Raw genomic sequence first — 14,573 nt, 5'->3', positions numbered from 1 at the left:
TCTTTGCCTGCTGACCCAGTGCGAAAAGCTACGGGGTTCATCGGGCTGCTGACAACTACTGCTTTCCTTTAGTTCTAGCTAGCAGCCTCTTTTCAACACAGCTGAAGTCAGGGGGCTGTGAGTAGCTGTTACTAACAATAAGCTGTCAGTAACAGGTCATTTTCCTACCGCAGACAAGACCTTTTATTGCTCAATTCAGTAATTTATTAGCTTTTAGCCTTGCTGTGTGTGAGACCACTGAGAAGGCAGCTCTCTCACTGGGGAACGTTGACCTGCCCCTCTGTTCTTCGTGGTTTTGCTTCTGTTTCGATGAGTAGGAAGGTTTTTCTGAAATATCCTTTACCTTCCCAGTTGTGCAGTGCTTTCTGAATAGCAAAGTTCTGTTTGGGAACTCTCTTCCGGGCAGGACTGCATCCTTTGGAAAACAGGTGGAGAAAGGATGCGTGTGTGCATCCGCTGCATGGAGTGGAAGCAGAGTGGTTAACAGTGCTATATTAAGATGCTTTGGCACTTGGAATGGCAGCCCTATCTGTTCCCATTTGGTGCTCCCCTTGCCATACATCTCAAGTGATTAATATGCCTGAATTACCAGAATTGCCTGATTTCATACCTGCTAACCGTAACAAAGACCGTCTTGCATATTCTAGGTTTTGACAGCTATTAACCGGTTGCACAAGTCCTAGAATCTCCCCTTGTCTGTGCTCTTCTTACCGATTGCCGAGAACAAGAATGTGCCTTGTTTAGGAACAGCGTTTCCAGAAGCATGTAGGAATGTGACCCTGGTAGGAGAGATGATCATTTTCCCAGGGAATGCTCCGTCTGGCCAGCTTTCCCACTGCAGCACCAGGGAAGCTGCAGACTGGGAGAAAGCACAGACGGAAGGTCGACATGAGTTGAACTTTATCTGTGGGCACAGTGTAGCAGCAGTAAGTGTCAATGACGGTGCTCAGAGAAGATGCACTTTAGATGTGCAGACACCTAGCAAATGATGTACGTATCACCAGATAAATCAATCTAATAAGGTAAAAATGGCCCTAAAAAAGACAAAACCTCAACGTACCTGTTTTTCTGTGGAATTGAGCTGTCCTGGATTTTACAGATTGAAACTTAAGGTAGAAGAGCCACACAAATGTCAGGGATTAAATACCAGGCATGGTATAGCCCAAGGTTTGGGCATCTAGAGCTTTTGCGAAAATCTTTTTATTAATATTAAAAAAAAAAAAAAAAAAGCAGGATTTGGCACAACTGTGAGAACATTAACCATTTGTTTCATTTGATGGAGATGATAGTTTCCGTAAGTGGAAGATTGTCATTTTAGCAGGGGGAAAAAATACCTTGCGCTATAAAAATATATATGAAACTAGTGCCTTCCTCCACTCCTGTATGAAAACCTTCTTTTTCCTTCCCTTTCAGGGAAACATCCAGGTTTTGACTAAAAACAGTTGGTGCAAATTGGGTGTGTGTTGGTATTTATAAATGTTCTACGACTGCTAGTTCTAGGGAGCTCTAACTGATTGCAGCTGTGAGTTATCACGACTGAATTTACTGGCAAAACTGGGTGAAGGCCGAACTGCAGATCGGAAGCGGGATGTTGCACACGGAGGAAAGCAAGCCTCGGTGGCTCGCTGAGTCTAAGCACTGATGCTTCTTATTATTTCCTCTTTCTTCCCAACTAGAGTCCTACTAAAATCACACCAGCTTGCTGTCCTAGGCTTTGCCGTCCTAATGCTCAGCTCCAGATTGTTTCAGAAGCTGACATCAGTGACGCAGGCTTAAAATTTTAAGCGTAAAGGACTGGTTTGAGTCTGAAACTCAGACTTTCATTTTCCTTTCTATTCCCTTTCTCAAAGCCTTATTTTGTTTTCTTTTGATTTGGTAGATTTGCTGAGGGAGCAGCACTTGCTTAGTCCACACGCTCCCGTTTGGGAGCATTTTGTCCTCTGCGAGCTTAGCAATCGTGTTTGAAACACATGGAGGCTTTGTTGATTTGTGGATCTTGCTGATGAACACCGTTGAGGCGTTTCTACCTTTGCTGTTGTTCATTTAACTACCACTGGTGCTGGAACTGGAGCCAAAGTAGATAAATGGCTGGGTCCTCATTATATTCTCACCCAATTTTCCTTCCTGAGTTTTGGGGTTCATGGGAAACCAAGAGCTTGCTCCAATATACACAAGTCAATATAGAAGTTAGCTGCAGTTAGTGGACGTTTTCCCTGCYTCTGCCACATGTGCTCAAGCTGAAGTTTTTGCCTGCACCAGTAACACCTTCTTATCCTGTTAGCTCTTTTATTTTTTCTAGTTGCAGTTCCTTGGTCTTTTGAAGCCCCAAAATTCCTGCTATCCTCGTACCCAAATCGTCAGCTGGTTTAAATATTCCAGGATCTCTTGGAGGGCTTTAGGGCTGACACCATTGAACATTACACTGTCTTTGAGCAGGATGTGAGTAAAAGGAAGCCGTCCAAATGAGCAGGTGTTCTCATACACCGCTCTTGGCTACTTTGAGAAATGTGTCACATCAGAAGAACTATATTTAGCAGTTTTGTGCCCCCGCCACCCCCAGCCTTTCTTCAGCCAGCTCTGTGATTGGGCCAGTGCGATCTTAACTTGTTTTGCTGTCTCTTGTGGTCACTGAGCTCACCAGATCCCCTCTGATAACAAACAGTCTCACTGCGTGTTCGGCCAAACTGTCGCTTTTTTGCTGAGAAGTTTCTGGGCAGCCTGAAAATTCAGAAGGAGGAAATGAGCAGAGACGATAGCTTCGTCTCTGATGGCAGCAAGAGCAGAGAACGAGGCTTATTCTCCTGCTGTTGGGTGGAGGAAGGTTGCTCAGTAGAGAAAAACACCAAAGGGTGAAGTATAGCAGATTTATTTTTAAAAAGTTGGTCTAATACAAGGAGTCTTTTTTTGGGCTGCCTTTCTAATCCAATTATTCACAGCTGTTTGTTGGGGAAGGACATCCAGGGACATCCAGTCCATTTTTAGAATGTGAAATTAGGAATTTTCCTTGGTTGGCTCTGTTGTTTGCCAGCTGGCCTGATTCTAAATGTCAGTAAATTTGGTGTTAGTTTTGGACAGGGGACTGCGTTGACCCGTTAGTAACAATGTTTGTGTCCGGAAGCGATACCAGTATTCGGAAGAGGGATTAGCAGCCTGGTAAGAGGGCATGTACTGTACAGAGAAGAGCCAAAGGGGATGAAGCTAGATTTCTGAGAAGGGCTGGGGATTATCAGTGTCTGCACAGCTTTTGTAGAAGATTTAGAGTGAGCTGGCTTGAAAACTGAGAGTTTCTTTGATAGGCTTGAGATGGTTCCTCTGCACAGAGGGCATTTAAGTGTCTGCAGAGAAGTGTCCTGGTTGGTAGTTGTTTGTCACCACGATTCGCACAAAATATATTTCCAGGGTTTCATACGCAGTGAGGAGCTCATAAATTAAGCTATRTACAGGTTTGAAATGTCTTTAAACCTTCCTACCATTCCCATCCATCCTAATGGCTCTTCAGGATTGATTGGATAGTTGGCAGCTTTTTTTTTTTTTTTTCCATGACTGTTGAGCTCTTCTGCTGGGCAGCGTTAGGGCTCACTAACGTCAGCCGTGTGCTGAGCTCTCACTGACCTCAGCTGGGAGTGGGGTATCTGGGCATCCAGTTCCTACCGAGGGGCCGGATCTGGAGAACCACGCCCAGAAAGCTCAATAGCACTCGGGATCCACAAAGTATGCAAGTTTTTAATATTCCCTTTTTAGGAAGAACAAGCGCTTTCAATTTATACGATTGTTCATATCTAGATAAACTTCTGAGCTGTTTCAGGGCAGGAACACTTAGAGTTCTGCCAATCCCCAAACAGGCCAAAAATGTATGACATTATAAATAAATCTTAAGGGTTTCTTTTTTCTTTTTTTTTTTTTTTAATACTCCTAGCAAGGCAACCCCCATTTTAGCTCAAAAGCAATCAGGCTTGTTTTTGTGCTCTCCCTTTACATGAGAACAAGAGGTCACTGGATGACATTACTGCTTGGTAAATTTAGAACAAATAAAAGGAAATGCTACTTCACCTAGTGCGTCGTCATCCTGTGGAATACACTGTTCCAGGATGTTAGTCAAAAGCTGAGCCGGAACATAAAAAATAGCTGGATGGTCATCGTTTCAGGCCACGTTTTCCAAAAGGGACAACCGAGCCTCCGTTTTCCAGAGCATCGGCTCATCGCGGCTGCAGCCAAGAGCAAACACCCCGGACTCCTTGCCCGGGAAACGGCAGGTTTTCGGGGGAAGATTGCTGTGGCTTCTTTTGGAGATGTCAAAAATGGCTTTTCTGATGCGAGACGGTAGACTGCCCATCAGTCTGATGTAGACAGCGCAGAGTACGTAAGAGTCTTTCTCCCCTGACTTTCACTGTCATTCAGCAGGTGGGTGTGTGGAGTTGAAACGACCCGCTGAAATACGAGGAGCTAAAAGTGGTAGGATGAGTGTTGTTCTTCCCCYGTGAGTGAGAGCGTGTTTCTGTTGATCTCGGTTCTCCCCTTGCTCAGGAACAGCAGCGCAACTTGCCTGTTGCCCCAGGTAAGAGAGCAGCCCCCGCGCGCCCCGCGGGGCAGGGAGGGCTGAGAGCGTCGAACCCACCGCGTGCCCTGCCTTGTACGAGGCGAGAAGGACTGCTGAACTCCTCTGAGAAGGCAGCGTCTCCATTACTGTGTTTCTGGATTCCTAATTATTCCCATCAATGTTTTTTAAAAATATTTAACTGTATCGCCGCTGCAGGTTAATCAGAACCTAGTTCATATGCTTTTTTTAGTTCCCCCCAAGAACTGTTAAACCAGTAACATTAAAATCTTCTCTGCACTTCACGATGACGTCTGGGTTGTCCCAGTTTGTCCTCCCTGGAGCAGGAGTGAGGTCTGAGGTTGCGTTCTTCTGTTTGCTGCCTCTGATGATATTGCTAAATCCCAATACAAATACTGGTTTAGAACTGGCTAATAGGGAATATTCTCATTAAAATTATCTTGTACAAAGTTGCATTGTGTTTGCAGCTCTGTAGTTGTACAATGCACCCTTCATTTTAATTCTGTGACTCTTCTCTGGAGGATTTAACTTTGCAAATATTTTTGATCTCTTTATTTGTCCTCTGTCTTATAATCTTTCACTTTATTTGTTGAACCTGGGATTGTCCAACATTGAATGTAGGGATGTTTAAGATCATGCAGTAGATGACTTGCAAAGGAATTAGTGATTTCTATACTGGACAGTCTCTCCAGCAATTCAGGAAGTGCACGGCCTCAGAAATGAGCTCTTATCAACGGAGTGTCTGCGTTTCTGGATTTTATGCCACTATTTTATATTTCGTGTCTTCTAAGATGACTTAAAAATGATACTTTGCATTTTCCCTTTTTGGTGAAGAGACAGAGAAAGAAGAGAAAGCACATCGCTGACCGGGAGTGTCTTGAAATGGGATCCTGATGATAATCACTTAACTTTACCAATGTTTTAATTTCTTTTATTTTTTTCCACTGCCCCAGAGTGACCTGTTGAATGAACAGACAGTTCCTCCTTGCAGTTTTAAAGTAACAAAAGGTCATTTTGCAGTGTCCAGACTTTCCATAGGGCACTGCCGTACGGACTGTTGTAGGTGTGCTCTTGTACACGCATCCGTTCCTGGCTTTGCAACAAGAAAAGCAGGGCTTTTCTGCACTGCCTGACCGGCTTGTTTGGACTTGGTTTTACTTCCAGGGAAAAGGCTGCTTCCTCTTAGCAGGGCGTCAGAGATGCTGCTGGTTCATCTCTAACTTCACGCTGATTTGAGCAATACTGTTCTGATACTCCATAAAAGATCTCTCTGTAGAGTAGCCTTTCTTACCTAGCTAAATTTCCAATGAAAATACATCTGACCTCCCGTTTTTCCTTCTTCCCAAGCAAAAAGGAAGGCTCTCACGCTTTCCTTCTTTGCGAACAAATTCTATTGGAATTGGAATTAAAGGAAATGTCAGGGGAGAGGGAAGGAGTCCTTCAAAGCTTTATTTTTACAGAATTGCCAGTATTGGTTCCTGTTTGTTTGCAGTTGGTACAGCTCAGATCATTTAGTTCAAGATAGGATGCTGCACAGCGGAACCGTGCTTCTGCTGCGCACGGCCGCTCCTTGCTTTAAAAATGGATTGAGCTCCGTACATTACGTACGCAAAGCGGCTGCAGGGCTCCTGGCTCAGTACTGGGGTAAAGCTTGCGTAATTGCAGATGGAAGCTGCAGTCTGTCCTATAAAAAGGAACATGTTTTGAAAACTGAAGAACTTAAAATGAAGCAGAACTTCGCAGGTGTATTGTTTTTGTTGACGTGACGCGCACGTTTCTTAGGGGAGGCTGTGAGACGCTGTAACACCAACAGGAAGTTTGAAGTTCAGCTTCAGAGGTTTATTTTTAATCTGTTTTGTGAATCATAATGAGAGAAGTGAAAAACAGTGTGGCAAGCGGCACTTAGCGGGGGTCATGCAGTCAGGTGAGGCGTGCGGTTTCTTGGCGTCGATTAACAGAACGTGGGATTACGGTGCTTTGATTACACGCTGGCGAGAGCTGCACAGCCCTCGTGAACCCGACACGGTCCCAGTTTGTTGCAACCTGTTGCTTCAGGTGGTACGGCAGAATTGCTGGAAAAGCAGGTGATAGAGGCGGTTGCTGTGTACAAAATCCAGAGGGGCACAAGAGACTCTGGGCTGCTGGAAGTGCAGCTTTTCTTATATCCAGACCTTGGAAGCACTTCCACATCGGTCGAAGTTAAGTCAGTTGGATGGGAATCGGGACAGAGGTGTGCACAAAGAGATAACGGCAGTAAGACAAGATAAGGAAACTCAGGTGCAGGCAAGAGAGACTGTTGTTTTAAGAAGAATAAATCGCGGTTTATAGTCCAGTCTGGCTCGCAGCTGAAGGGACAGGCAGGTCAAAGCGGGCAGCCCTGTGCGCGGCGGACGGGGTCCTCTCGAGCCCAGGAGCTTTTATTTCCCTCTGCTGCCGCCGTCTGACAAACGTGGAGCGCCTGGTTGGCGGGCTGCGGAGAGACTTGTCCGCCTTGCCGGGCGGAGGGGAGCCTCTGCCCTGTGCCCCCCTGCCGCTTGCTTGCTAAAGCACTCGACTGTGCGGTTAATTCGGGGCAGCTAACACGTGTGTTACCCTAGCTCAGGGCAGAAACACGCCGCAGGTAGGAGCTTTAGTGAAGGGCAAACTAGCCCCAACGCCAGGCTGCTAGTGGAGCATTTGCTGGGATATCTTTTATGTGATAAACTTACAATAAGCATTCAGGAGACAGAAGGGTTAAAATACGGTAATTTCTCTTCTAGATTATTTGGTTTGTTTTTCTTTTTTTCCTTTTCCCTGCTTGTCATGACTCTAAATGGTGGGTTTTTAATCTGCTGGTATGGGCGGTGAGAAACATGGGAGTCTCCAGGCATAGGTTAGGGGACACAGGCCAGCTTGCAAGGAGAACGGTCCTTTGGGGTTATTCTTCTGACGAATCAGTCACTGATCTGATGAAACGTCTGTTGATTTGTCTACTAGTTTTAGGGTATTTCCCTCTTAAATATTTAGTGCTGTGCAGTCCGATTTACTAAATAACTTATCTAATTTATTATTTGACAGAAATGGGTATATTATACTGTTAACAAAATGTTTTAATGTTGCCAACTTAAAACATCATGAAGTACTTTACGGTTCTGTGCTTGATTTCTGTGTTGTGCTCTTATTTGGGTATTCAGAGACATTTCCTAACTCAGTTCAATGTAGGGAATGAGAGATAAAATCTCTGTGGTTCTGTAAACTTAGCAAAGGAATTAAGTTAGGTTATAATATAAAAGAAATATGGTTGAAAAGTGTAAATGCCCTCTGTTGCAGCTCATTGCCTCTGAAAGTAGCTCCAGTAGGCTAGACAAGTAGTAATGTGTTCTCTCACTATCGCTCGCTGACGTGCCCAGAACACGTGCTCTTAATTTTCTCTTCCCCCTTCAGATTATCACTCCATGTCGGAAGCTCATTCTTTGTGCTGATAACAGAAAAGAGATGGAAGATTGGATTGCAGCACTGAAGACTGTACAGAACCGCGAACACTTTGAGGTAATAAGAAAACTTGCTCTTTTGCACTATGTGCATCATATCCTGAATTACAGCTTGTTTTATGAGATTGAGTCAGCTTCCAGTGAAGTTAATAGAAATCACTTTTATTGACCACAATGGGTGCGGCATTAGGCCGTCTGTGAAAACCATCCCAAATACACTGAAATGGTTCTCCAAAGACTGCTTGTTACTTTGTACGCTGTCCCTGGGGTAACTTTGAAAGCACTTTGCAGAGTGTGGGGAGGGTGTGAAACACAGATCCTCCCCATCCTACCTCATATCTCGCTTGCTTGGTGTTCTGCCAACTTCGGTGCTTCTCTGTGCTCYGTGTGTCCCCTGCTCTCTGCGGCGGTACTCAGACCAGCACTGTGCCCTGGCTCTGCCACCAGGAGAAGCTGTCTTGCATTCTCCCCACGCTGGTGCTTCTCTCCCTCTTGTCCCCTCCCTTATGCTGGCACAAGCGTTCCTGTGCTAGGGAATAAATCAGATTGCAGAACTGATCCTACTGAAAACTAATGCAACCAAAAAAGGGAAAGGGAAGGGTGAGCTCCCCCGCAGGTGAGTTTGTTTCCCTACACAGCTACATACGCTTGTGGTGAGACAAGGATGGGAGACSGCACCAGAACAGGGAAGGTGCGACTCCTTCTTCAAGCAGTCTGTGCTGGCTTAAAGTATTTCTTGAGCTACAGCTGCTGTGCATAAACTGCATATGGCCTGCTCTTCCCTAGTAAAGAACATTCTGTTTTTGCCTTTTCGGGCTGTTTTGTGAGAGTCTTAGTTTTAAGGAAAAAAAGTCTTGTGCTTCTATGTTAGATTTTGCTCTAATATATTTACTTTAGTCTACCCAGTACAGCATGGACCATTTCTCAGGGATGCATAACTGGTACGCCTGCTCGCATGCTCGGCCAACGTACTGCAACGTATGTCGGGAGGCATTATCTGGAGTCACGTCACACGGGCTCTCATGTGAAGGTAAGAGCAATTTATTTATTTTTTGTCTCCTGTTTTGGGAGCATCATCTTTATAGCTCGATGCCATGTTCCAGAGATGATTTAAGAGGAATGTTAATAAAACAGTCTGCAGAAAGGTGTAGTAGAAAAGTGCTGCCTCAGAAACTTTGGAAAGCTACAGGCCGTGTATGAAACGAGATCTTTTTGAGACGTGATCCTGAATCCCTTTGTTGCTGAACCCCTTTTGGCTTCGCAGAGAATTTTCCTGTGGATCCGGTCCTTGGCATTTTGTAAAAAGATAATAGAAAGGATGTTGTTCTCATGCTGGCTTTGGAGTTGGACCTGAAAGTGATGTGGCTGATATTTTTTTTCTTCCCATATACCCAAACAGTGCCATCCCATACTAAAACCATACTTCGAAAATGAACAAGTGTCCATTTCTGAGGTATAAAAGACAAATAGCTGAAGGCATTACTGACCTCAGCCCATTCATCTGTGTAGGTTACCTCCCATTAGCAGAGGCAGCAGCGGTTGCCAGACTCCCCAGTGCCAGTAAGTTCTCAAACTGGCATAAGCCAATATCAGTTTCGTGTTACATTAATGCTATGAGTGGTGGTGACCAAGGATCTGGCACACGTTTGCTTCTGCCGTCCCTGCTCCAAAGGCTGTAGCCTTAGAACATAGGAATATAAGAATGGAATATAAGAATATTCCTTTTCATAAGAATATTCCTATTTATAAAAACATCCCTGTTAAATGTTTGAATGTCAGGAGATTATTCTTATTCAGCTTTAGCATAGCAGACGTGCCTGCCTACTCGCAGCTCATACTTCTAGTGTGAATGAGGTTACACCCACACTGTGTAAAAGGATGCAGGAGCATATGACTATATAAATCCTGTCAAATTTAACAAGGTGATAACTAAGCTGTGTATAAGCAACTGGTAAAAGTGATGAGGCAAGATTTAATAGCTAGCTCAACTCAGTGTGCTTAGAGTTGATGGTTTTGGCAGTGCTGACAAGGGCAGTGAGTGCCCGTGCTTTCTTTTGGAGCCAAATATGGTTGCTTGGGAACACTTCTGCACAGACTGCCACAGTGCATGTTGTGAGACAGGACTAATATATTCTTTTCTTCCTTTCTAGTGTGCAAGTTTAAAGCCCACAAGCGTTGTGCTGTGCGGGCAACCAATAACTGCAAGTGGACAACTCTGGCCTCTATCGGGAAGGATATCATTGAGGATGAAGATGGGGTAGGCATTAGTCATGACTCTTCTAGCCTTATCTTGCTGTGGAAGCACTGACACGTGCTCTGTACAGCTTTCTGCACTGCACAAACAGCAGATTCTGCCTTTCTGTGTTAGTGAGGTGGGAAAGGCACTTACTGTCAGGGAATGAGACCCTGTAAATAGTCCAGCCAGGGTGCTGAGGTTTCCTTCACAGCAAGAGGTACCTGCAGAGCAATGGACCAGGGGGGTTGAGCTTAAATAGTTTGAGGCGTAGGGAACCCGGTCTGAATTTTTGCAAAAGAAAAATGAGTGAGTGGTTAGAACATTATCGTAGCATAAGGGACGTCCATGTTCTGCTGCAGGCTTCCTGTGTAGCCTTGGGTAAGTCCCCTGGTCCCTTTGTGTTCCAGCTTGATGTAAAATGCCTAAGAGATACTCAGGTGTTTTCTAGAAATTGTCTTTGCTATTTTCAAACAGTGCACATGAAGACTTGCATCTCTGTGTGTCTGAATGCCACAGTACATCCTGTGCTCTCTGACTTGCTCTCTGGAAAGTCCACATTGGTTGTCTCCCTCTGTACCGTTTGCAGATCTCGATGCCACATCAATGGTTGGAAGGAAACCTGCCTGTGAGTGCCAAGTGCACTGTGTGTGATAAAACCTGCGGCAGCGTCCTACGTTTGCAAGACTGGCGCTGCCTCTGGTGCAAAGCCATGGTGAGTTGAGTAAACACAATCGTTTCAGTAAAAGAACAGTCTTTGATCAGCTCTGTGGTGTGTTCTTTTAATGACATTTGCCTAAAATGAAATCTCTTACCATGGTGTCAGTAGTTGCCATCAAGGGCTTTATTGTTCTTTCTCCAGATGATAAACAGCCTGCAAAAGATTAAATATATATATATTTAATAAAAAATATATACACATTTTATTATATTTTATATAATATATATATAATAGTATATTATATAAAAATATATATATTTTTTGTGCTGAGAAGCATCACTGTGATGCATAAGTAAGACCTGAAATAAGTATCTGGCTTCTCTACAAGCTCATTTTCTTTTGATGGTGAGCTTTCATAGAAGAATCTAATCACACTAGATCTGAATCAATGCCTCAAGTGTGGGAGATGTTGTATTTTAAGGAGACATTATTTGTCATTTCTACAAGTTGGAGAGATACTACAAAAAGATGATAAAGAATATTAAGCTATTTTAATAATGGCCGTTTCCCTTCCCACTGCAATGGTTTTCTCTTGCCTAATCACTTCAGTGATACAGATCTTGCTACGTTTCCAGTTGTCTGTAAGTTTAATAAGGGAAGAATCACAACATGTGAGTTTATAATGTGAGGAAAAAAACCAAAACTTCAAACCCCAGGCAGCCCAGTCTCCTGCAGTCTTCATGTACCAGAAATGAATGAAGTGCCCAGCTCTACTTTGTGTTTACTTTTTGGRGGTTGCTTTATTACCTGTTCCTTCTTTCTCTTACCTCTTGTGTCCCTCATGCTCTGGTTTTTGCTTTCTTGTTCTCGTGAATTCTCAGCTTTTTGTTTTGTTCCTACTTTTGATCTCTCAGCTTAGGCTATGATTTTGCAAGCAGAGTGCCTGAAGGCTCTTAAAGCCACATAATCTGTTATCTGGTCCTCTCGTCACTGAAAGTACTAGTCTGATAAATTCTTATGGCATAAGAAGCATACATTAATGGGAAGAGCAGAAGCAAATTAGTAAAAGACTCTTGTTAGAACTTTCTTTAAAATAACTGTATTGATTGACACTTGTTCGGGTTCTCCCCCTCTTTGTTTTTTACTCTTCCTTTAGAACCTTTGCTTGGGTGGGTTTCTGAGTTGTACAACAGTGCCCAGAAGGCTTTAACTRAATTTTTCTTTTATTTCTCTTATTTCAGGTACACACAACATGTAAAGAGTTGTTGCCAACCAAGTGCCCTCTTGGGCTGTGTAAAGTATCTGTTATCCCTCCTACTGCTCTCAACAGCATTGATTCGGATGGTGAGTAGCACTTGTAAGCAGCGCTTTCGTTCTCTTCCTCTCAGTCACAGTTCTTTCGGCTGACACTATTAATGCCAGATTCTGCCAGCTGAAAATTCTACTTTTGGTGTTGCTGAAATTCCAAGTCGGAAGATCTTACTGAAGTATGACGATGGGCTGTTTGCTTTGCTTTTGCACTCGGTTTATTAGCCTGTAACATCAGCATTTGCTGAGCTGCAGCTGTTAAAATTTATCTTGAACAACTATATTGCAGAAGCAGTTTGGGAAGATTGGGGAAGCTGAAAATTTTAGCAAACTGCTAGGAGATAAGCGTGACATTTCGCAGCATGAGGTGTGGTTCATGCTGGATTCAGGGCTGTACACATTTGGCATTTACCCTGTGAGTGTCAGAAGCACAGGGAAAGTATTAACTTCATTGCTCTGTGGAGTGGTTTTTCTTTTCTCACCCCATCCCCATGAGCAGCCTCACATCTCTTGGTTTCTTCTCCCCAACCCCGCCTCCCTTTGCCCAACTTAGGTTTCTGGAAAGCTACTTGCCCCCCTTCTTGCACAAGCCCGTTGTTGGTCTTTGTCAACTCAAAAAGTGGAGACAACCAGGGAGTAAAGTTTCTACGAAGATTCAAACAGCTACTGAATCCAGCCCAGGTCTTTGACCTCATGAACGGAGGACCTCACCTTGGGTAAGCAGATGATCTGTGGAAGCGTATGTTCCTTGTAAATACCAGAAAAACACAAGTGATTTGATTATAACCCTGTCTCAGCCTGCCCTCAAATATAACAAGGAACCTATTCCTCAGAGAGGACTGGATGCATGCAAAGTTTGGAGAGGCTTTCCCCTCCCTGTGTTTAGTGTTATTGATTAGCTGAAACCAAACTTGTTGAAAAAGATTATTTCCATTCATCAGTATTAGCAGAACAGCCTGAGGGATTTGGGGGAAATTCCAGAAATGCTCCCCTGGGAGAAGACCAAGCATGGAAAGCTTGAATCCAGAAGAAAACTTGTCAGCAAACAGACTTGTAGCAGCCATCCTGATGCACTGTTAGAGTGTTAACTTGAATTAAATCAAGTGACCAATCAAATATTGTAGGTAGCAAATGAATATTGTGAAAATGAGAAATCAGGAATAACTTACCTAGGAAGTGTGTGAAACGTCCATCTCTGGAAGATTTTATGACAATGTTGGAAAAACATCTCTCTTGAATGCTTTAGGTATAGTTGATTCTGTTTTGGGGACTAGAAGTAGGCTAGATGACATTTCAAGCTTTTTTTCCAAAGTTCATTGGAATATCTGTGGATAAAATAATGACAGCTGTGGAATAAATTTCTTTACAGTATTTCTGCAACTCTGCTCTCTAGTCTGCTCCCTAAACATTTCTCTGTCTGCTCCTTAAAGATTTCTCTGTGGCTGTTTTGCCACATCAGACTAGAGTAACTTTCTCATGAGTGAATGCTTCTTATGATAAGTGCCAGCATAAGTTGAATCATCTTCTTAATTTTATAGCTATGACTCAAATGTAAGACCAAGATCTACAGGTGCAGAGTCCTAGATCTGGGAGTGCCGACTCCTGCACCAGTGACCGTTGGGGTTTGCTGAAGTTGCTTCTTGCCATAGTGCATTGCAAAATGCTGGCCTTTAAATCTGCAGCATGCTGTCCACAGGATGTGTTTGGCTAAGGAATAATTTGCAGAAAACTTTAAATATTTTTTCCTTTTGCCCTCCCCATTTGGACTGACTGTAGAGAGGAATTTTGCTTTTAAGCAGGGGAAGAGAAAGAATTCTTTTCTCAAGTCGTAGTGAACACTTGTAAAATAGCTCTTGCTGTTTGTTTGTTTTAAAAAGTAAACGATGGTACAGGGTAGAGGCTGCTTCTTAATAGTTTGTCTTCTAAACTTGTGCCAGTCAAACTGTACCATGAGATGTCATCATTTCTGACAGCCGTCTTTCTTGTGTCAACAATGCTTGAAGAAATACGATTTTTGTATATTACAACAAATACTGTTTAGGTGATAAAAAACAAACATGAATATATACAAAAATAAAATAAAAGCAGGCAGTAAGGAGCACAGTTTCAAGCAGCTTAAAGAGAGATTGCTTTTACATTCAGTATTCTATAAAGAGCAAATAGAGAAAATCACACTTGTCTTGCTGGTGAGCTGTTTGCCTGCCTGCAGGACAGACCAGGCGCCAGAGCGCTGATTTATGTTGCCTTCCAAGAAGAACTAACGCTTCTGAGGTTTTGTATCCTCTTACAGTTGTCTGCTCACTGAATGACTGCGTAAAGTTCTCGCTATTCAAGTTTTTGCTTTAA

At 43.5% G+C, this 14,573-nt stretch overlaps 1 protein-coding gene across 3 annotated transcripts in view; it reads left to right on the top strand.

Annotated features, from left to right (window-relative positions):
* Window positions 1-14,573, top strand: part of DGKD (diacylglycerol kinase delta) — a 76,315-nt gene that overhangs the window by 38,298 nt on the left and 23,444 nt on the right. For 2 of the 3 annotated variants that reach the window (XM_026080015.1, XM_026080013.1), the window contains 6 exons: window positions 7,979-8,083; window positions 8,923-9,055; window positions 10,176-10,282; window positions 10,848-10,973; window positions 12,161-12,263; window positions 12,781-12,943. In XM_026080015.1, coding sequence (XP_025935800.1) covers window positions 7,979-8,083; window positions 8,923-9,055; window positions 10,176-10,282; window positions 10,848-10,973; window positions 12,161-12,263; window positions 12,781-12,943 — 737 coding nt within the window. Of the gene's footprint in view, window positions 1-2,779; window positions 2,850-7,978; window positions 8,084-8,922; window positions 9,056-10,175; window positions 10,283-10,847; window positions 10,974-12,160; window positions 12,264-12,780; window positions 12,944-14,573 lie in introns of those variants that run through there. The other variant, XM_026080014.1, reaches the window with a different exon arrangement.

The sequence above is a fragment of the Apteryx rowi genome, unplaced genomic scaffold (assembly GCF_003343035.1).
Source record: "Apteryx rowi isolate R43461 unplaced genomic scaffold, aptRow1 scaffold_51, whole genome shotgun sequence".
NCBI lineage: Eukaryota > Metazoa > Chordata > Aves > Apterygiformes > Apterygidae > Apteryx > Apteryx rowi.
The sequence above is the reverse complement of the archived record's forward strand: the minus strand, read 5'-3'. Positions and strand labels throughout refer to the sequence as shown.